General features: G+C 48.1%; 5 protein-coding genes across 5 annotated transcripts; 2 read left to right on the forward strand and 3 right to left on the reverse strand.

Moving 5' to 3' along the window:
- LOC8079018 (COBRA-like protein 1) lies at window positions 1,984-6,017 on the forward strand. The gene is made up of 6 exons (XM_002460940.2): window positions 1,984-2,368; window positions 3,384-3,463; window positions 4,249-4,705; window positions 4,876-5,035; window positions 5,123-5,400; window positions 5,496-6,017. The coding sequence occupies exons 1-6, from the start codon at window positions 2,263-2,265 to the stop codon at window positions 5,789-5,791; spliced, it is 1,377 nt and encodes a 458-aa protein (XP_002460985.1). The 5' UTR covers window positions 1,984-2,262; the 3' UTR covers window positions 5,792-6,017.
- LOC8079020 (COBRA-like protein 6) lies at window positions 9,616-11,991 on the reverse strand. The gene is made up of 6 exons (XM_002463113.2): window positions 11,831-11,991; window positions 11,664-11,743; window positions 11,053-11,509; window positions 10,828-10,972; window positions 10,425-10,729; window positions 9,616-10,271 (listed from the first exon to the last, which is right to left on the reverse strand). The coding sequence occupies exons 1-6, from the start codon at window positions 11,886-11,888 to the stop codon at window positions 9,976-9,978; spliced, it is 1,341 nt and encodes a 446-aa protein (XP_002463158.1). The 5' UTR covers window positions 11,889-11,991; the 3' UTR covers window positions 9,616-9,975.
- On the reverse strand, window positions 12,928-16,737 carry LOC8060661 (mitochondrial import inner membrane translocase subunit TIM17-2). The gene is made up of 2 exons (XM_002463115.2): window positions 15,898-16,737; window positions 12,928-13,398 (listed from the first exon to the last, which is right to left on the reverse strand). The coding sequence occupies exon 1, from the start codon at window positions 16,571-16,573 to the stop codon at window positions 15,905-15,907; it is 669 nt and encodes a 222-aa protein (XP_002463160.1). The 5' UTR covers window positions 16,574-16,737; the 3' UTR covers window positions 12,928-13,398; window positions 15,898-15,904.
- Window positions 14,668-15,891, reverse strand: LOC8060660 (mitochondrial import inner membrane translocase subunit TIM17-3). Its single transcript, XM_002463114.2, has one exon. The coding sequence runs from the start codon at window positions 15,493-15,495 to the stop codon at window positions 14,968-14,970; it is 528 nt and encodes a 175-aa protein (XP_002463159.2). The 5' UTR covers window positions 15,496-15,891; the 3' UTR covers window positions 14,668-14,967.
- On the forward strand, window positions 19,387-20,183 carry LOC8060662. The gene is made up of 2 exons (XM_002460942.2): window positions 19,387-19,559; window positions 19,746-20,183. The coding sequence occupies exons 1-2, from the start codon at window positions 19,536-19,538 to the stop codon at window positions 19,995-19,997; spliced, it is 276 nt and encodes a 91-aa protein (XP_002460987.2). The 5' UTR covers window positions 19,387-19,535; the 3' UTR covers window positions 19,998-20,183.

The following is a 20,839-nucleotide window of genomic DNA, read 5'->3' on the forward strand; positions in this document are numbered from 1 at the left end:
AATGCATGTGCAATTGGTCCGGCAACGCGCGATTCCTCGGGCCGACGGGCCGAACCTCATTTCGTCCCCGCTCAGCAAATAGACCCCAGCTGTTACGCGCGCCAATGGCCCACTTGTCGCCCAACAAGCGACGCGCTAGTTTGAAGCGGACCAAGGACGGACCCCACCCCGGTAGCAGACGCTCGCCGTGGAAATTGACCAAAGCTAGACTGACCGATTTGGTTGGTTGGCCACGGTCGCAGACGCTAGCTGTGACCACTCACTGCAATGGAAAATGGGTGCGCAGCCAAGAACAACAGTTCGTAGAAAATAGTGCGTGCAAGTGCAATCGCTCGCGTCTGTCCTGTGTGCCAGTTGCCGCGGCGCCACTGATCTGTGCGCGCCCGCCCGCCGCTTGACCAAAGGGACAGGGGCACGCGCGCAACACGGCGAACGAGCGAGCTTCGGTTGCAGGCAAGACCGTGACAGCAGGCTACCACTGTGACTGTGACCGGTTTTTTTTTTTTGTTTGTTTGTACGTTGTATGCACTGGCACACAGCCGATGGAGAAGCACGCGGGACGGGAGGTGCCTGCCTTGTGTCCCGGGTCACACCATCCGTTCCGGCGCGGCCACCGGCTACAAAGCTGTCGTCTCGTGTGGTACTTTCCTTCTCGAAGCCACGCTTGCCGTGCTCGTCTCGTCCCTCGCTCCGCTAATGTTCTTCTCTTGACGCTGCTGGTTCGCGTTGCGCCGCCACTCGCCTGGTTAAAGTTGGATCTTAGCTGTCGCATGTGGCCCGTCCTACTCCACACTGCGTTGCATTTGCTATGCGCGTGAGGCGGCGCCGGCCGCGTTTCGTCCGGAACCTTCCTGTCTCTTGAGTCTGGTCCTGAATGTTCCTGGCGCTCTATTGGAGTATCATTACGCCATCTATCCCCTTTGCTCCGTCAAATAAAAAAAAACGAGGAACAGATCATCGCGACACTAATCTGAACTTTTCCTATCACAGCCTCTATCATTATTTATGTCAAAGTCTACGCCAGTTCATAGTCCTCCATAAGCCACAGGGTGCCGTCTTTCATTCGGTTTTCCACAGCAGGCCGGCCAAGAAATTGCAGCTACCTGGTGCGTGCAATATCCTACAGAGGACCTGACCTAGCCACAGGCCTGCCTATTAGCCTGACCGTCAGTCCGTCACCAACGAAAAGATCGATTACACGCATCATCAGACTCGAGAGGCCGGCACTAAAAGCGACTTTTGTCACATAAAAAGTGATGGGTACTTAACCTTAAATTGGAGTGAGCTAGCGGAGCGGAGCACTGTGATCGAGTCTGTGAGAACCTACCAACATGACAGTGATGGGTCCCTTTTGACACTCTGATACAGGTCACACGAATAACCTTAACCCGGAAGCAATCCAAGGCCTGCAGACTGCAGTGCAGGTCAAACGCAGGCTTAATTTCAGCAGTAATCTGCCTGAACTTATCGATTAGTAGTAGAACGGCATGCAAAAGGCAAAATACGGAAGTAGCAGGAGCACACGTTTCAGAAAAATACAGAAAATGAAGGAAAGGGAGACACAGCTGGCGCCTGGCACTTGGTGAGAGCTGGGCCTTGTTTAGTTCCCAAAAAATTTTGCAAAATTTTTTTGATTCTCCGTCACATCGAATCTTTAGACACATGCATAATGTAGACAAAAATAAAAACTAATTGCACAGTTTGGTCGAAATTGACGAGACGAATCTTTTGAGCCTAATTAGTCTATGATTGGATAATATTTGTCAAATACAAACGAAATAGCTACAGTGTCGATTTTGTAAAATATTTTGGAACTAAACAAGGCCAGCTAGTAGCTTTTGCGTTCCAGTTTGCACACTCCCCTAGAAGGAAAGCTTCATCTACCGATGCCATCCCACACGCCACACCCACAAGAATAGCTCAAACCTGTGTCTTGCATGCAAGTCTGCATCCCCGTCCAGACACGGCGCGCCCTCCCGCCCGCCCGCCCGCCCGCCAGAAACCTCACATCGCCATCGCCATCGCCATCGCCATCGCATAAACTAGGTGACCAGCGGGAAACCACAGAAGGAGAGGGAGAGAGGAAAGCTGCTGCTCTCTCTGACCCGCCCACTCATCCTCGTTCCGAGCTTTGGCTGTTGCATTCATTTCCATCCCATTCCTTCGCGCATACGGAGTAGCAGACAAGACTGAAGAGAGTGATCCAGGGGCGGCGTCTGCACGCTGGTTCCTGATCCACCTCTGCTGCCGGCGGGCCGAGCCATGGCGACACCGCGGCCGGCGCTCCTGCTGCCCGCCGTGCGCTTCGCCTCCACCACCATCGCGCTCCTCCTCCTCGTCGCCTTCTCCTCTCTAATGCGTTCGTCAGGTCAGTGCGCACCGCACACCAGCCTCCCAACTTTGCCTCGTCGATTCTACCATTGATTCTGGCATGCATGCCGTGTTTTGGGCATCGGGTTTCAATTCTTTGGGTTTCTGAGATTCGTCAGTTTTGCTCCATGCGTGCTACAGTACTTCCTTTTCAGGGCTCCACGTAGCAGTACTAGTTTCTTTCAGATCAACGATACAACAGTAGATGGCATCAAAACTATACATCCGCTGATCCGCCCAACATTCCTGTTGTCGATAATGACGCTGATTGCCTGGTTATTATTCGTTCAATTTGGCACTCTTCCACCTGCGGAAAGCATGTTATCTTAGCGGCCTAATTCATCTACTGACACCCACCGCTCAAAATTTTTCAAATTCTTTTAACACGTCACTGCCTTCTCCTTGTTGGTTTATAGATTTATAATGTGTTCAGACATTTCCCTCGTATATCTCAATCACACATAAAACGAAGAGAATTTGGTTGTTTTTTGGTAATGTCATCATACTAGCCTGTGCCATGTGGTCGTTGTCTTCTCTGGCCGGTAAACAAAGGTATATTCCTACCAAAAAAACAGCCTTTTGGATAGTATCACGCTAGATGTGTGATATATTTTTTTTATTAAATTAAGTAAATTAAACTGTGATCTACTGATCTTCACTTGATAAGTTAATAGTGCCAACTCAAGTTATTTTTAACGCCGATCTGACCACTGAAACAGCTGATTTGTACAGTTCTTTCAGTTGCCACCAATATGTTACTCTGTTTCAAACTATCAATATCCAACACCTGTTGTTCTTTTTTGTCTGAATCATAACCTTGACAAAGACCTCATGTTGTTTATGGCTAGTTGGAACCCTCTTGGTCGTTGGTTCTAGGATGTAAATTGTTGTGTTTTTGTTTTGTTATAATTATGATATCGCTTTTTCCTGTACGTGTGCTACCGTAACATCTCCAATTTTGAGCTAGTAGTACACCATGTATGTTTCATGAAATTTTCCGTGGTAATCTGCAGATGCATACGATCCACTCGATCCGAATGGGAACATAACAATTAAGTGGGACGTAATACAGTGGACTTCAGATGGCTATGTGGTGAGTGAACGATTAATGTGTCTTTGAAGCTGCTTATACCATCATTGAAAAAATTCGAGTGCATGTCGCTGTTGTTACAAAAGTCTGCATATGCTCTCATTGTTCTTTCAGAAGTGGACAGGATTATTCTACAAGACTTTTCGAGTAGTACTTCAGTTATCGTCAGTATTGAGTCTTGTTGGCGTATTCTGCTTTCTCTGTCATTCTTTTGCGTCAGGAAACCATGTCCTCTGTTATATTGCCATTCTGCCGGTCGTTGCCCGTTGGGCACTGCAGTACTTTCTTGATATGCTTACAATGGTCGTAACTGAATATCAATCAAGGCTGCAGCCTGCAGCTGAAGGATGTCATGACGAACATAGTGCCACAGGACTTCTTTTTGAAACCATAGAACTGGCAAGCATAGAACTAGTAAGCATATCTAAGTGCATAACAAAAGACATGAATTTAGAAAAAACAAAACGCCTTATAATTTGGAACGGCGGGAGGACTGAATTGTGTGCAGTTTGATTAGCTAACCAATACCTGATGCTTGTCCCTCTGTTGCATTCCGAATGAGACATGGCTAATCTTGTCTGTTATTTACCATTTCTTTTGTCTTAAGATGTGTTTTAAAATTTATGTTCACGATCTGCATTCTGCAATTGTGACACTGACAGCTGAAAAGGACATTTTATTTACCTAGAGTACCCTGGTATCACCATCATCATCATTTTGATTTCCCCAGTTCTCACTTGACAGGCGTTGGCACTATCTGACATCTTCTGAAATCCCCTTTCATCCAGGCTGTTGTTTCTCTATACAATTACCAGCAATACCGCCACATTCAGGCGCCAGGCTGGAAACTAGGCTGGGTATGGGCAAAGAAGGAGGTAATCTGGGCGATGACCGGTGGCCAGGCCACTGAACAAGGCGACTGCTCCAAATTCAAAACCAACATCCCCCATTGCTGCAGAAAGGACCCTGAGGTTGTGGACTTGCTGCCTGGGACTCCCTACAACATGCAGATTGCCAACTGCTGCAAGGGAGGAGTCCTCACATCATGGGCACAGGACCCTAGCAATGCCGTGGCATCGTTCCAAGTCAGCGTTGGACAGGCTGGGACTACCAACAGAACCGTCAAAGTGCCCAAGAATTTCACTCTGAAGGCACCAGGTCCCGGGTACACCTGTGGAACTGCCAAACTAGTGACACCTACCAAGTTCATATCTCCGGATGGGAGGAGATCAACTCAAGCACACAGTAAGATCTTCTTTTCATGGCCCATTATATTGTGCACGCACATAAAAAAGAGAAAAAAAATACCATGAATAAATCTCCTGTTAATTGTTTTCAGCAAATTTATGATCCCTTTGCTGTAGCAACACCTTCTAGTTTTTAGCAGCAGTTGATAACTTGATTTCTTTCTGCAGTGACATGGAATGTGACATGTACGTACTCGCAGTTTCTTGCTCAAAGATCTCCATCCTGCTGTGTCTCGCTCTCATCATTTTACAACGACACTATTGTTAACTGCCCAACATGCTCCTGTGGCTGCCAGAATAACAGCACTGCGCCAGGAAGCTGTGTAGAGTAAGCTACATCGACACAACTCAGCTTCAACACATCATTTTCGTTTTGCTCGGTTATGTGAATGTTGGATGTGTTGTCCTTGGACAGGGGTAATTCGCCTTACCTGGCTTCTGTCGTGAACGATCCTAATAAGAACAGCTTGGCGCCTCTAGTCCAATGCACTTCACACATGTGCCCAATAAGAGTGCATTGGCATGTCAAGGTTAACTACAAGGAGTACTGGAGGGTAAAGATCACGGTGACAAACTTCAATTACCGGATGAACTACTCGCAATGGAACCTGGTTGCGCAACACCCCAACTTCGACAATCTGACCACCATTTTCAGCTTCAACTACAAACCTCTGAACCCCTATGGAGTGATAAGTGAGCAACTGACTTCATTCAACCCTGAAGAAATTCAATCTTTGCATTGCTAATTCCATTGTTTTTGTCAGACATTGACGTTTACGCTTTTGCAGACGACACGGCGATGCTATGGGGCATCAAGTACTACAACGATCTGCTCATGACGGCCGGGCCAGACGGGAATGTGCAGTCTGAGCTTCTGTTCCGGAAGGAGCCCTCCACGTTCACCTTCCAGAAAGGCTGGGCCTTCCCGAGACGAGTCTACTTCAATGGCGACAACTGCGTGATGCCGCCGCCGGACGCCTACCCGTGGCTGCCCAACGCCTCTCCGCGGCTGTCGGCTTCACTTCTCCTCCCGTTCGTTGCAGCTTGGACAGCATTTGCAATCCTCTTGATGACCCATCCGTAGCGAGGCATAGGTGGTGTGGATGTCTCGTAAGAAGTTTTGAGTGTCGTTGCCTGCTGCTGATCATTAGATTGTTGCAAAGTTTTATATGATGTCTTGAATCTTGATCGAGGAACAGATTCAGATGTGCAGTCATATACCAAGCATGTACATTCCCAATACTTGTAAATTTCGGCAAAGACTGACTGGCAAGTGACAAAATAGAAATAATGTGTTTCCTTCCACATCATGCAGAGTTTCATGCTCAAATACGACCGCCAGTGGCACAAATAAAAAGCCTGTGGATGCATATGAACAGTTTGAGTATGTATATACCTTCGATAAGGACACTTTTATGTTTATAATAATATTTCTTTATTTTTTTATAACTACTGATAATAAAAATAAAAAAAGGGATATGAACTGAAGATACATTCTATTACATATATCAGACTTCAGTTTTGGTCCGCTTTATTGACGAATAAAATCTTGCATGACTTGAATTATCTGAGTTTAGATCCTCTTTAGTGAGAAATAAACTCTTTTATGACTTGAATTATCTCGTGTGAGCTGTATATAGATTTATCTTTCAAAATTATGCTCATTGCCCGTCGATTTAATAATGGAAGGAAAAAACATAAACTTTGTGTTTCAGAAAGTTAAAAACACCCAAACCAATCCTGAAACCTAAAATGTGGTAGCCATTTAGAGCATCTCCAGTAGTTCCAAAAAAACAATTAGTAAAGCAATGGGTTTTCCAAGTGGCTAAAAAAATTAGGAGCATATTTGTTCCTTTCATTCAACCGTTCTAGAAGGCAATTTTGCATCAGAAATCCAAAAGTTTTCCAAATCACTTTAGCCACTTTTACTTTCTTTCTTTTATACATTTGCATGGGTACCATATTCTTACTCTTTAATCTTTCTCATGTCTTTGTATCTCTAGATTGATTGATTGATACACACACATATATTTGCACAGTAATAGATCGACCTTCAAATGCGATAAGATTAGGAGTTGGGATACGAAGTTGTTGGGGGAGTGGGTTTTTTCAATCTTACCAAAAAAAGTCAAGATTGGAAACAAGTTAACTCTTGAAGAGATAGCCTCCCTCACATACTTGTCTCATTTGTGTTCTTATGTGATTCAAGGTAAACGGGATCTATTTACAACTCCTACATGCCTCTTTTTCGGAATCGAAACGGAAATACAAATATGATAATCCATGGATAGGTCAATTCTCAACAATAATTATCCTGACGAAACTTGTAAGAACCTCAAGCTAAAACTTTTTCATTCGCTTGAAAAGATGATAGGGTTGAAAAAGACCTAAGTGTTGGTGACTTCGGAGGAAGAAGTTGTTGATTTTTCTCTGAATAAACGATACACCTTGAATTGCCCCTTTTTTTGAGAATCTTGAATTGCCACTGTTACTCGCCTTTGGTTGCTTGCATGTAGCACAAGGCTCGCCGCATGCAGTGAAGTTTTGATTGGTCATTCAACTTTTGCAAGGTCCATTTTTCCTCTCTGAACTTTAAAACCGAGTAAACTACCTTCCTTAACTTTTAAAACCGTGTGTTTTATCTCCTGACCCGATTATAAACTGGTTTGAAGACAATTTTGTCTTTTTTTTGGCTGAATTTTTAAAAAAATCATAGTAAATCACAAAAAGTTCATAAAATAGAAAATCCAAATTGTTGGACTCCACATGAGTAGATCTACACAATGAATATATAATATGGTACGTTTTAGTACAAAGTTTTTGCTATAGATTTTGATATATTTTTTCTATAATTAATTAGAATAATTTATAACTAAAGTTTATATATCCAATTGTAGTAAAATTTTTATTATGGCTTAATTATTGTATACTAGAACTGTAGTAAAAATTTCATACTCATTGGATCATGTATAACTTAGTTATAAAATTATTTAGGGTTTATGTTTGTGTAATGAGGATGAAATTTTTACTACAGTTCAGGCATGCAACAATTAGGCAAAACTACAGTTCAAGCATACATAATTAGGCAAACCACTTTTAAAACCACTTATAATTGGGATAGGGAGGTAAAACGTATGGTTTTAAAAGCTGAGAGAGGTGGTTTGTCCGGTTTTAGAGTTCAGGGAGAAAAAGCGAACTTTCGGAGGAAAATTGGATTTTTTTTTTCCTTAGCTGAATGAGGAGTTCAGCCAGGTCCGCAGCTTGCAATAGGCCTTCCTCAGCCAGGCTCGGCAGGTCGTAGATTTTGCTAATGATGCTTGCACCATTATCCTTGCAGTGATGCAACTAATGATGCTTTATGTACACAATATGTGGAATCTACAGACTGTGTAGTTAAACTTATATGCGTAATGTGTTAGTATTTAATCGAATTTCATGAACTTCTGAATTATATTGCAGATTTTTTGTGTAAAAAGTTCCAGTACTGTTTGCACAAACGGAATACAATGGAGCACCAGAGCTGGCTATAGCGTCTTAGAGGGGAGGGCAGGCTATGCGACGGCGGGGGCCCATTACCCTAGGGGGCCCATGAGTATAGCCATGTGTATATAGTACATATTTGTGTATATGGCCCATACCAGCATCAGTCATACGGAGTCCAGAGTCTGCGGCGGCGATTCGATTCCGATAGGGGGCCTTGCCGCCGCTGCGGGGCAATATATATGTCTGGATCGCCTTGCGTGTCCGTCCAAGCCGATAGCCGCCGCTTCGTCGCCCCAATCCATCCAGAATTCCAGAACTAGAACTCCCACCTCGTTCATTTCGAGAGGGAGCAGACAGGTTAGGGCACGATGATGTTGTTTACTGACGATTCCCACCGAGATCTCAAGGTGAAGGAGGCGGCCGCGTCGATGGCCCGGCCGGCCGGGGCCGGGGCCGGGAAGAAGAAGGAGGAGGCGGGCGCGTCGGAGACCCGGGTTCCCTTGGCCTGTTTGTTCCCGATTGAGTCCAAGGCGGAGGCCCGGCCGGTCGGGGCCGGGAAGAAGAGGAAGGCCTCTGCGGCGGAGCCCCGGCCGGCCGGTGCCGGGAAGAAGACGGAGGATGCCACGGCCACGGCGGAGAAGAAGGAGGCTGGTAGCTTGTGGAAGGAGGGTGAGATGCTGAAGCTGAGGAAGGAGTTACGGGAGGCGCAGCGTCTGTGGGGCGAGATGCGGGAGAAGGCTATCCGGGGGGCGTTGGCGACGAAGACCACGCAGGAGCCTGCTGTCGACGAGAAGAAGAAGAAGAAGGTGGTCAGGGTAATTTTGCCCGATGGTTGCATTGATGACATCATCGAGAGTCGTTGCATGATGCCAGACCTCTCGGCCAGGCAGATGGCCAGGTGTTCAAAGGAACACCGCCAAAGCTATGCCATGATCAAGATCATCAATGCTAAGAGGCGTGCATACTATCAAGCCCTCATCAGGCAGCGTGATGCTTTTGGCTTTGCCTATGACGAAGAGGAGGTCACAGATGATGAGGAAAACGACGATGAGGAGGTGGCGCCGGCGGTGGTGAAGAACTAAGCAAGAAGCAAGGAGAGGGGTGGTTGTTCAATAATAATTTACAAGCAGCTAGCCTGTGTTTAATTTATCCAAGATCAAGCTACCCTAAGCAGTAGTAGTAGTAGTATCATGTCTTTGTGTGATCCAACTATTCTGAGCGTCTGGTCTCTGCTCATAACTGTATGCTGTGATAATGTCATCATCATCTTCGTGTTATTGTCTTGGACCTAATTTGGCGAAATGGTGGATCATCCAATGTTACTATACGCAATTGGATCTAGTGGGTATGCCTTAATGGCAGCGGCTGATCATCCAACGAAAAATATTTTGGCATATTTTGCTGTAGCTGTTGTGAAACATGGTATGATAATATCTCCGTATGATTCGATATTTCGATATAGAACCTCAGTGGTTGGTGGATCATCTATAAAAATTAAGTCTATTTTTGGTTCGTCGACAACCTAACTTGCATCCCTAGATGTAACAAGCATATAGAGGCATTGTACACGCTGTATGACTTGACACTTGAGTTATCTGACGAGAAATGCACATGTCCGGCCCGTCCAAAATCATGCTCATGGCTTTGCCCATCTATGGAAGAAAAGCATCCAAACCATTCCTGAAACCCATACCGAGGTCTCTATCTACAAATCAAACCAACGTCTTTTTCCATCTCTCTCTGCCGGTTCTAGCATTAGGCTCTGATCGATCTCCGGTGTTTCTCTCATGCCACGATCATCACCAAGAGCACCACGACGGCCGCTACCGCAGCGCCCAGCGACGACGACGCCGCGGCTGCCGGCAGGGCTGAGTTGGGCAAGTAGGGATACTCGTCCGGCGGCGGCATCTGGCACTCGTCGCCGTTGAAGTAGACCTTGCGCGGGAACGCCCAGCCCTGCCTGAAGGTGAAGGTGCTGGCGTCCTTGCGCATCAGCACCTCCGACTGCACGTTCCCGTACGGCCCCGCCTGCATCAGGTGGTCGTTGAAGTACTTGAGCCCGTAGAACATCGCCGTGTCATCTGCACACGCGTGAGAGTAAGTACAATCGCATCAATTAACGTCTTGTCTAGATTGAGCACATTGCAAAGGCATAGCCATCGGCACATGCATGGTGAGCTGAGGATCGGAGACGGCGGTGATCGAGCAAGGGAAGATCGAGAAGAGACAATTACTGATGGATCCGTAGGCGACGACAGGCTTGTAGTCGAAGCTGAAGACCTCGGTGATGTTGTCGAGGTTGGGGTGCTGCGCGACGAGCGTCCACTGCGTGTAGTTCATGTGGTAGTTGAAGTTGGTGATGGCGATCTTGGCCCGCCAGTACTCCTTGTAGTTGAGCTTGACGTGCCAGTGCACGCGCACGGGGCACATGTGCGTCGTGCACTGCAGCAGCGGCGCCTCCTTGTCCCTGTGCCCGCGCGCCGCCGCCGCGTGCGCGTGCTCGTGCTTCCCCGTCACCGCCAGCCGCTTCGAGTCGCCCCTGCCCATGCACACGCACGCACGCACCTCGTTAGAACTAGAACCGATCGATGATGGCCGCGGCAGGGCCGGAGATGGTGATGGGCGATCGAGACGTACTGGACGCAGGTCTTGTGCTCGCAGCCGCAGGCGCACTTGGCGCAGGGCACGATGGTGTCGTTGTAGAAGGAGGAGAAGGAGACGCAGCAGGACGGGTACTTGGACGCCAGGTGCTGCGAGTAGGTGCACGTCACGTTCCACGTCACTGCGTGCATGAATGTGTCGTCAGCCCAGCCAGGCTATATACAGGAGAGAAGGAGAAGGACAAGTCGAACGCGAACGCACTGAGGGCTTGTGTCTTGCGCCGGCGGTCGGGCGTGAGGAAGACGGTGGAGGGAACAATCTTGCCGGGGCCGCAGGTGTACCCTGGCCCTGGCCCAAGCAGCGTGAAGTTCTTGGGAACCTTGACGGTGCGGTTGGTGGTGCCGGCCTGGCCGACGCTGACCTGGAACGCGGCGACGGCGGAGGCCGGGTCCTGGCCGTAGGCGCTGATGACGCCGCCGCGGCAGCAGTTGGCGATCTGCTGGTTGTAGGGCACGCCGGGGAGCAGGTCGACGACGGTGGGCGTGCGCTTGCAGCAGTGCGGGATGTTGGCCTTGAAGCGGGAGCAGTCGCCCTGCTCCGTCGCCTGCGCGCCCACCATGGACCAGATCACCTCACGCTTCGCCCACGTCCACCCCACCGTCCACCCCGGCGCCATGATCTGCCGGTACATCTGGAAGTTGTTGATGGTCACCACCGCCTGCATTGCATTCGATGTTCTGTCAGTAACCGATCGGTCAATGCATCATCGATCTTCGATCATGTCTGATTTTAGTAGCATGATGATGATACAGGAGGAAGCATGGGCACGAAGAGAACGAAGCAGAGTGCAAGTGATCGTTGTGAGTACTCACGACATAGCCGTCAGGCGTCCACGACATGATGTCCCATTTGATGGTAATGTTCCCGTTCGGGTCCAACGGGTCGTAAGCCACTGAAAAGACGTTTAGAGCTCGTTAGTTTCAGCAAAAAAACACGAATTGAATCGTCCGGGGGAGGATGACAGTTGCCAGGAACTGACCTGCGACGGAGAGCGCGGCGGCGAGGGCCAGGACCAGCACGAAGCATCGGGGCTCCATCGCCGGCGGCGAGCGCGCAACGAACGCAACGGACGGCGCCTGCACTAGCACTTGCTAGCAGTATCGGGGCGTTGTGCACTGGGCTGAGTAGCGGCGCGGACACGCACGGCCCTTTAACGCAAAGAAAGCGCACGGGTTCCGGTTCGCAGAGCAGCACGTTTGCTTGACAGCCAACGGCGGCGCCGGACGCGATGGCAAGGCGCCACCAACCTCTCCGTTGGTTGGGTTCCTTGTCGGTAACTCATCGACCGAACCCCTGGCGCGGGCGCGGTGACGCACGACGCGTACGCGCGCGGCTAGACTACTGGTGGCTGCCTGCCTCTGCGACTCTCTGGTGTCTACCGGTGGCTCGCTCGTGCCCGTCGTGGCTTTGGGGTTGCTTGCGCCGTAGTTTCTCCCTGCCGAAGCAACGTGGTTGGTGAACTCAACATACACAAAACACAATATACATAGAAATACCGCCTCCCGTGTCCCTGAGTTCAGTTGTAGTGGGAGCAGGAGGGAAAGGAAAAAGGCGGCGAGCGATGACCATCGCAACCGGCCGCGTTCAGGTCGTGGATCGCGACGCCCAAACACCTGGGCCTTCTTTTTGCTTGCTCGTGTCCGGTGCACGGCCGCTGTCGCCGCTCGACTTCTCGTGATCGCTGGCAGTGTGCTGAGTCTCCAAATTAGTACAGTATATCGTTTTTCGTTCTGGTGAACTAGTGTGCATATTTCTGGATGGCAAGTTTCTAACCATGTCAAGCTGATGTTTCAGTTCAGCAGGTGCAGCGATATATTACCAGTACCATATGAGTACTTATGCTTCCCACTTAGCAGTGTTTTTCTCTCAAAAAAATCAATCAATAGTACTTTTTACTATAGCTTATCAGCCAAACGAACAGGACGGCGCCCCACTTTTGGTGTCATCAGTCGTTTAGCTTACACACGAAGATGGGCAGTTTACATTCCTAACCCAATTGCACATCCCTGCCCTGACTGACAGTAGCAGTTCACAAGACCACGCATAACACCAGCCACGCGGATACATCAGTACATCTCAGACGTCGAAACCTTAACATCACGGCAAATCGTGAGGACTTGCGCCACGAAAATAGCACCGACAACAAAACAAAGACCTGCAGCAAGACTGGGCGCAGTTGAACAACTCAATCAACTAATAAGAACTCAAAAAAAATGTCGTCCCTTCTGAGGCCAGGCCGAGGCACAACCGCACAAGGATTCTCATGTGCATTACATTGCACACAACACGAATGCTATAATATAGGCAGTATACTACTGCTCTTTGCTTCTACAAAAACTACATCTCAAGAAGTAGCCAATCTGCCACGTTTTGAAAAAAGGCTTATACATACACAAGAGGACGCATAGATATGAGCCAGTCGAGGCAGAGCGGCGCAGGAATAAGTTATCGAACAATCCATCTCTTGTCCTGTCGGTTATTCTATTGCTGACATGCATCACCAATTCCAGACCACCACCACATTGCAAGACCAAGGCATCAGCCAACCTGCGAATTAGAAACACCTTTAGCACATACGGAGCTCTGAATCATGTTTAACAATCCAAGTGTGGAAAAACAAGATAGGAACAGCTAGAAGTACTTAGCATGTCATCAGTGATGTATATAACAGATAATTAATCATGAAAACCGCAACACAAGAGTTTGCTTCGTATAAAACAAGCAGAAACAAACCACATGATCAATCTTGTTTCTAACATAAATACTGCTACTTTCAGAACATCAGCCTGAATCCAGACAAATAATTGGTAACCCAAAGCCTGGAAATTCTATAGTTCCAGCTGAGCACTTTCCAATCTCTGACAACAAATTGAGTTGGCTGTTTCAGTGGCAGATCTACTGAAAGAAAATTCCAGTCTACCTTCACATACAGAATTCAATCTATTCCAGAAACCTCTGTCAGCAGCATGTGATTAAAAGCATTTTTCATCCAGTTTCAAAGGCGACAATGCCATACCAACAAGTACAGTTCAAGAACATGAACCTAGACATGTTCATAAACCCTAACAAGTAACTTTTCATGGAACTACTAAAAACCAAACCGAACTTAGAATGTGTTAGTTATTACAGCATCTGCACTGGTGAATCGGTGCATGGCAATAAAAAAACAACCAACAACCTAAGGAGACGATTCATCACAAAACGGCTCATACTTCTCGAGTGGTGCAGGGCCCATGGCTGATGCATGAACTTCACTTCACGTCCTCTTGCAGCAGAAGCTGGCCTACAATTGCATCTTGCAGCAATCGGGACATATAAATCGATTTGTATGATGAACTGATGCAAGGATATGCACCGATTCCTCTATCTCTCTCTCTCTCCCCTCCATGCATCAACGTTCTCCAGTCGTTGAATCGGCTCATCCAATTACCACGAGGGACCATGCATCGGTTTGCCAAGCCCACTGGAGAACCCCTAAGTGTCAACATTTCAAACGATTATAGGGCAAACTATCATGCCTCACCTATCTTTGTAGCTTATACATAACTAACAGACTTGTTTGTGATCAATAGCAGTCTAGCAAAAGTTGCAGATGTTATACACTAGGGTTCTCATGGAACTAACCGGCTCCACACAGCTGGTATCTACCGATTCATTCGCCATGTGACTCATGACATAAAAGAATTCCTAAAACATCAACATGGATGCAAGAAAGTAAAATGTAAACAAGCTAGCAGCACCAGAACAGCATCCCACAGCACGCAGAAAGTGAAAAGAAACTACAAAGAAGTGAAATCTGGATCTCGGTCCTTCACATCATGTAATGACCTGAATTGAATTCATATAACAAGAAACTATTATCATTCTACCTTCCCTGACACTGCCCTTGGTTTCGATACTAGTAAGTTAATAAATTAAAAAAAACAATAATCCAATACAAATCCAGGTACACATTTTAAAAAGGAACAGCGACAAAAGAGCAATGAGCCAATAAACCCTGGCAGCTGAGAAAAATCCCATGTCCATCAATGGATCTACTTATACTCAAACGATGGCACTGCCATGCTGGGCTCCTTCTAATAAGTCTCGGAAATACCAGTCTCGCTGCCGCTAATTCTATTTGTGATTCCCTCTTCCACTTTCCTTTTCAAATGTCTCCACGGGTGTGATTGCTTCAGAAGAAGATATCTCCACAGGGGTGACAGCTGGAACATCAACTGGCGTAGATAGAGGTTGAGATTGTTGTGTCGTGATAATTGCTCCATTTACGAGAGCGAAGAAAATTGCGCCATGCATGGATGAACGAATAACTGAGCGAAATCCCTGACGCAAAGAAAGGATGCCACCAGTGGCCGCACCAGAAAGAATTGAGTTCCAGGGATCCTCCTTCTGACGCACATACACGAGAGTACAATCACATACTGAGTACAGGCCTCCCCAAACAGCAAAGTTGCTACCAATACGTGGTGCGTTCATGCGCACAGCCTCCAGGCCACCAGTAAATCGTGCACCAGTAGGTGCATTGCGGAGACCCTTGACAAAGTGGAAGAAAGAACCCCCAACAGCACCAATGGCAAAGGCGGAACCTGTATCAGTGAGGATGCGGCCTGGACAAGGACATTCCCTATCCGTAAGAGACCCCATAGTAGTTGCGGCTTGACGTCCTGAAGGTCTGCTTCTGCTCCTTGTCGATGGAGGAGCAAAACTAGAACTCAGGCAAAGGGTCGACAAAAAGGAAATCTCTGGTGTCCCTTCTATTCTACTATATCCAGGCTCACCAGAAAAGAAAATATATAGGACAACCAGACCAATCACGTTCTTCTAATAGGAAGCTATAACAATCTATAGTTGGATCCGGTTCGGATTTTTTTTTTTTGTAACAAAACGATCGCGAACTAAACAGTTGCCTAACCCAAGCAATTTCTAACTTCCAGAGCAAGAACACGAGTCCTAATCCCCAACGGGTCCAACAAAAATAGGGTAAAAATCGCACCTTTTCTAAATCCGAACAGGACAGCAATTAACTACATCGAGTAAAAATCGCACCTTTTCCTCACTTGTACTCGAACGATGGTATCGGACTGCTGGGCGTGTCGAAGCTCTCCAAGATCTCCGACTTGCCACCGCCCGCGCTGGGTTTCTTCTCCTCCTCCTTCTTGCCAAACAGTCCCCCGAACCACCCACCCGCGCCGCTGGAGCTCGCCGCTTCCGGAGGTGCCACGACCGGCGGCGCCTGCGGCAGACCCGGGAAAGGGTTGCCGCCCATGGCCGCCGTAAGGTTGGGATCGTCGGCGGGCAGGGGCGGGTTGGCGAGGACGCGATTGAGCATGAGGCCAGCGCCCTCGATGAGGGCCAGGAGGATCCCGCCCATGAGCGCCGACCGGCCCGCGGCCCCCATGCCCTGGCGCATGGAGAGGAACCCGCCCGTGGCGGCGCCCGCAACGATGGAGTTCCAGGGGTCCTCCTTCTGGCGAGCGTACACCATGGCGCAGTCGAAGGTGGAGAAGAGGCCGCCCCAGACGGCGAAGCTGCCCCCCACGCGCGGCGCGTTCATCCGCACGGCCTGTGCGCCACCGGACAGGCGCATCCCGTTGGGGGAGTTGTAAATGCCCTTGATGAAGTGGAAGGCGGAGCCGCCAACGGCGCCCATCCCGAACGCGCCGCCGACGTCGTCCAGGATCCGGTCCGGGCACGGCTCGCGCGACGTCTCCGGCGTGCCCATGTTCCCTCTCCTGGCACAACTAACTCGGCTTCGCCTACTCCTCCTCCTCTCCCGTCGTCGTCGGCAGCGGCGGCGGCGGCGAGAGAGGAAACCCTAGCTCGGAGCTCGGGCCCTGACGTGGGAAGGAAGTTGGGCGAAATGGGGGATGAAGAATCAATGTGGATAAATGGCTTTTTAGCACCGGGGCCTCGTTTACTTCCCAGAAAATTTTGCAAAATTTTTCACGTTCTTCGTCATATCGAATCTTTAGACGCATATATGAAATATTAAATATAGACAAAATAAAAATTAATTGCACAGTTTGGTCGGAATTGACGAGACGAATCTTTTGAACCTAGTTAGTGCATGATTGGATAATATTTGTCAAATATAAACGAAAGTGCTACAGTACCTGTTTTACAAATTTTTTTAACTAAACAAGGCCCGGGTGCTAAGCACTCGTCCTATTTTTTGGGTTACAGTGTGACAGCACTCTTCACTGTAAATGGGTCCCACGGATCGTGGGGTCTAGTGTCATTGACTGTTAGCTCGTGTGGTTACCGACACCATGCTGTGGGGACAGCCGGACAGGGCAACAGGCGGTGGGAGATTTTTGTGGCGGCGCCGGCGAGGCGGCGGCGACCTTACCTTAGCGTGCCGTTGGGCCGTGGCGGGGGATCATCCACAATATAGCCCAATGAATTTTGGTCTGTTGAACCGCACGTGTTTGGGCTGGGCAAAAGGCTAGTCAGGGCATGGATCTGGAGTTTTAGCCCAATATACATATTATAAATTCTGGTAGAAAATCATACCATAATCACTTTTTATTGGGCAGCTAAAAACTCGGTTCTCATTCCTCCCTATTCTTTTTTCGTTTAAAGAGAAGCTTTATTAACTAGACAAGATAAAATTACATTCATTTCTGAGAAAATCTACGACACACTTAGGTGCTTCAACATCTAACCTCAAAACTTTTACACTACTTAGGCACTTAGCTAAACAAGTCAGAGCATTAGCTATAGTATTTTCTTCTTTTTTACTTGGGCTATTCTCCAATCGCCCATCAAACGAGTGAGTCCCTTGGCCTTAGCAATGATGATGCCGATCTTTGATCTATCCTTTTTCGGTTTTTTCACGGCCGACATGATCCTTGTGCAATCTGTTTTTATAATTACTTGTGTTAAGCTTGCTTGGAGAGCTTGTTGTAATCCTTCGACACAGGCCAAAGCCTCCGCTTCTTCAGTACTGCCACACTTGCTGAAATACTTCTAGGACACAAGGACAACACGATCATCGTCTTCATATTTGGCAGTGACACCCGCTCCAACCTCGCCCGTGGCCTCCACATAGGAGCAGTCAACTTAGACCTTCAATTATGCACTTCAAGGAAGTAGCCACTGTTGGTTTAGCGTCATCGTAGGCCGTTTCGCCACCCCCGTGTCCAACGTCACCTGGCAGGGTTCTTTCCCTTTGGTGTTGTCCCCCATATGGAGAAGCAATCTCCATATTTAGGCTTTCCCACGTACTGAGAATTTTCTAGTCTCTTCCGGTTATCAGGCAATAAAATCTTCGATTCTTCTTTGACCAAGCCAAATTTTGCAAGGAAAAACACTTTTTAAAGAAAACAAAAAAAAATAAAGCTATCCATTCGGGGCAATAACTGCACACAACAACAACCTGCATAATGAAAGAAAAAAAAAGAAACAACCTTGTCAAAAAATCGTCAAACTAGTATGCCCAGATTTTAACACGACGTTACGCAGTTACGTACCTCTGTGGGAAAACCCAAACACCAATCCGTGCCCGTGGTATTGCACTTGGACATAAATAACTCCTTATGATATTAGAAGCGTCAAACTGATTTGTATGTAGTAGTAGAGTATTATTATTCTTGTAACGCCCATCCATTTTTTTCGTGTCAGGCTGTCACGCCTTCGTCCTCATCGATCTCTTCTTACACGAGTCATCAACTCATCATTGTATATCCAGCGAAAATGCATGTTCAAGCATGGCCAGCGCCGTAGCAGTAGCACATCATCATGCCAGCCGTGGGCCGTCATCGGAAGTTGGACGTGGACATGGACACCATAACCCAGATCAGAGTTACGCACAGCACAGCACAGCACAGCAGTTATGTGCAAAACCAGACTTACTCCCACAGATTCTCTAAAAACCAAAGGTAAAGCCTGGGCTGTTTCGATCTGGAACATGGACCGGACCGGCCGGTTTGCAATTTGACGTCCAGAAAAGAGCAGCCCGTTCTGACGAGAGAGTACGTACTTGCTATGCGTATCCACATGTGTACGTACACCGACGTCGACGGAGTCGTCCCATACGGAGGATAGAGATGCTATATGCTTGAGTAACGCAAAACCCTGTGACTGTACTAACGGGCTGACCTGGAACAATCTGATGAAGTTGACCGCCCGCGATGGAACGGTCGTGTGGGGCGCGGGAAGCTGAAATGTGGCCGGGGTTGACCTGACCCGCCCGGGAGCACGCACGCGACGGCGACGAGAAGGAGACCTTGACAACCAAGGCCCGGGAATGGAAAACAACGGGCAGCTCATGGTTTTTCCGGCTCATCCAGCACCAGCATAGCCGAGCGGGAGCGGCCGGCCTACACACGCTGAAGCCATGAAACCCACCTCGCCGCCCACAGGAAACCGTGCGTCTCGCTCTCGTCCGACACGACACCAATGCAATCCGAAGCAACTTGCTGTCCCTGTCCATGGCTTCGCGCGCGGACCGGCCGGCTTGCCGGACGCTGTGCCGAGTGCTGCGCGGTAGGAGTAGTATATATATACGCACGCGTACCACATTTGCATGCCATCCATCGATCATCAGGGTAGCAGAGCACAAGAGAGATCAAAGAAAAAAAAAAGTAGCAGCAGCAAAGCCAGCAGCCAGAGAGACCCTCCAGAGTTCCAGCACCAGCAGCTACAGTGATCCCATCCCACGTCCCAGGATCTGCAGCAGCGTCATGGGTCGTTGGTTGAAGCCAGATGTACGTACGCGTCGGTCCTTTATGCATCGTTTACGTTCTTCTCGTGAACCGGCCGCGCGCTCACGTCATTTGCATGCATGCATGCTGTATGCTGTGTGTGTGTTTATATATATATATATATATATATATATATATATATATATATATATATATATATATATATATATATATATATGTGTGACGCAGGTGTACCCGCTGATCGCGGCCATGTCGTTCGTTACGGGGATGTGCGTGTTCCAGCTGACCCGGAACGTGCTGATGAACCCGGACGTGCGGGTGAGCAAGAGCCACCGCCAGAGCGCCGTGCTGGACAACGCCGACGAGGGCCAGCGCTACAGCCAGCACGCCTTCCGCCGCTTCCTCAGCACGCAGCGCCCGGAGGTCTTCCCCGCCCTCAACCGCTTCTTCTCCAACTCCGACTCCGCCGCCGACAAGTGAACTGATCGATTCATCTCGTGTATATCAATCGTCTCGTCGATCTCTTACGCCGCCGGACGGCGCTTGCGCGTGTGAATATATATGGAATTATGGATGCACGGTGTGCGTGTCTGTAAATCTATGATCATGCCATGGTGTGTGTGCCGATTGAATAAAAATCGAGTCTGTTAGTTCGTGGTGTACGCACACGTCCGGATTCCATTTTCAGCGGCGTTTAATCCTGCCGTTTAGCTCCGTTCCATGGGCAAACCATCTGAAATTCTGCAGTTTCTGCTTACCCGCGCCATCCAGAGCTTCAGAGGCGGCATATCTTATTCCTAACTTAAATTCCTTGAAAGCTCAGAACAGGGATTTTAACATATAATGAATCGATGTGGGGAGTGTTCAATATTTCTTTTGTGATCTCCTGAGTAGTCTCTCAGGTCTGTCATTACGCGATTACAGTTGTGGGAGTGTTGTATTGTTTTGTTTTCCCTACTCCTGCATAATGAAATAGGTGTTTTTTTTTTGGAAAATCAGCAGGGGCGAGCCCCTACTGTGGGATTAATTAAAATAAAGCAAAAACGTTACTGGGTAGCTCACGAAACAAAAAAAAGAGACAGGAAAAAAATCAGGGACACTAAGAATACTAAACAAGATTGCTTATGCAGAGAAATTCTTGATTATTTAACGCAGGATTGAATCGTGTCTAATGGCCATTCATTCCTTCTGTTCTTCAACACATTTGGGATTTGTTGGCCAAAAACGAAGGAATAGGTTTGACGGCAAGAGATGGTTAAGGTCTTTTGTTGGTGGAAAAGCAAAGAAATAGGTTCGACGATAATGTTTTGTTAGCGAAAAAG

This window comes from Sorghum bicolor, chromosome 2 (genome assembly GCF_000003195.3).
Source record: "Sorghum bicolor cultivar BTx623 chromosome 2, Sorghum_bicolor_NCBIv3, whole genome shotgun sequence".
Classification (NCBI taxonomy): domain Eukaryota; kingdom Viridiplantae; phylum Streptophyta; class Magnoliopsida; order Poales; family Poaceae; genus Sorghum; species Sorghum bicolor.

What these genes read in the sequence shown, in the direction of transcription:
- LOC8060661 (XM_002463115.2), bottom strand. Translation starts at nt 16,573, where the DNA reads ATGGGCACGCCGGAGACGTCGCGCGAGCCGTGCCCGGACCGGATCCTG.
- LOC8079020 (XM_002463113.2), bottom strand. Translation starts at nt 11,888, where the DNA reads ATGGAGCCCCGATGCTTCGTGCTGGTCCTGGCCCTCGCCGCCGCGCTC. An exon ending in GGACGCCTGACGGCTATGTC is followed by an intron (nt 11,510 to 11,663) that starts GTGAGTACTCAC and finishes AATGCAATGCAG; the next exon opens with GCGGTGGTGACCATCAACAA. An exon ending in GCGCAAGACACAAGCCCTCA is followed by an intron (nt 10,973 to 11,052) that starts GTGCGTTCGCGT and finishes TCATGCACGCAG; the next exon opens with TGACGTGGAACGTGACGTGC.
- LOC8079018 (XM_002460940.2), top strand. Translation starts at nt 2,263, where the DNA reads ATGGCGACACCGCGGCCGGCGCTCCTGCTGCCCGCCGTGCGCTTCGCC. An exon ending in CTCTCTAATGCGTTCGTCAG is followed by an intron (nt 2,369 to 3,383) that starts GTCAGTGCGCAC and finishes GGTAATCTGCAG; the next exon opens with ATGCATACGATCCACTCGAT. An exon ending in GGACTTCAGATGGCTATGTG is followed by an intron (nt 3,464 to 4,248) that starts GTGAGTGAACGA and finishes CCTTTCATCCAG; the next exon opens with GCTGTTGTTTCTCTATACAA.
- LOC8060660 (XM_002463114.2), bottom strand. Translation starts at nt 15,495, where the DNA reads ATGGGGTCTCTTACGGATAGGGAATGTCCTTGTCCAGGCCGCATCCTC.
- LOC8060662 (XM_002460942.2), top strand. Translation starts at nt 19,536, where the DNA reads ATGGGTCGTTGGTTGAAGCCAGAT. An exon ending in GTCGTTGGTTGAAGCCAGAT is followed by an intron (nt 19,560 to 19,745) that starts GTACGTACGCGT and finishes TGTGTGACGCAG; the next exon opens with GTGTACCCGCTGATCGCGGC.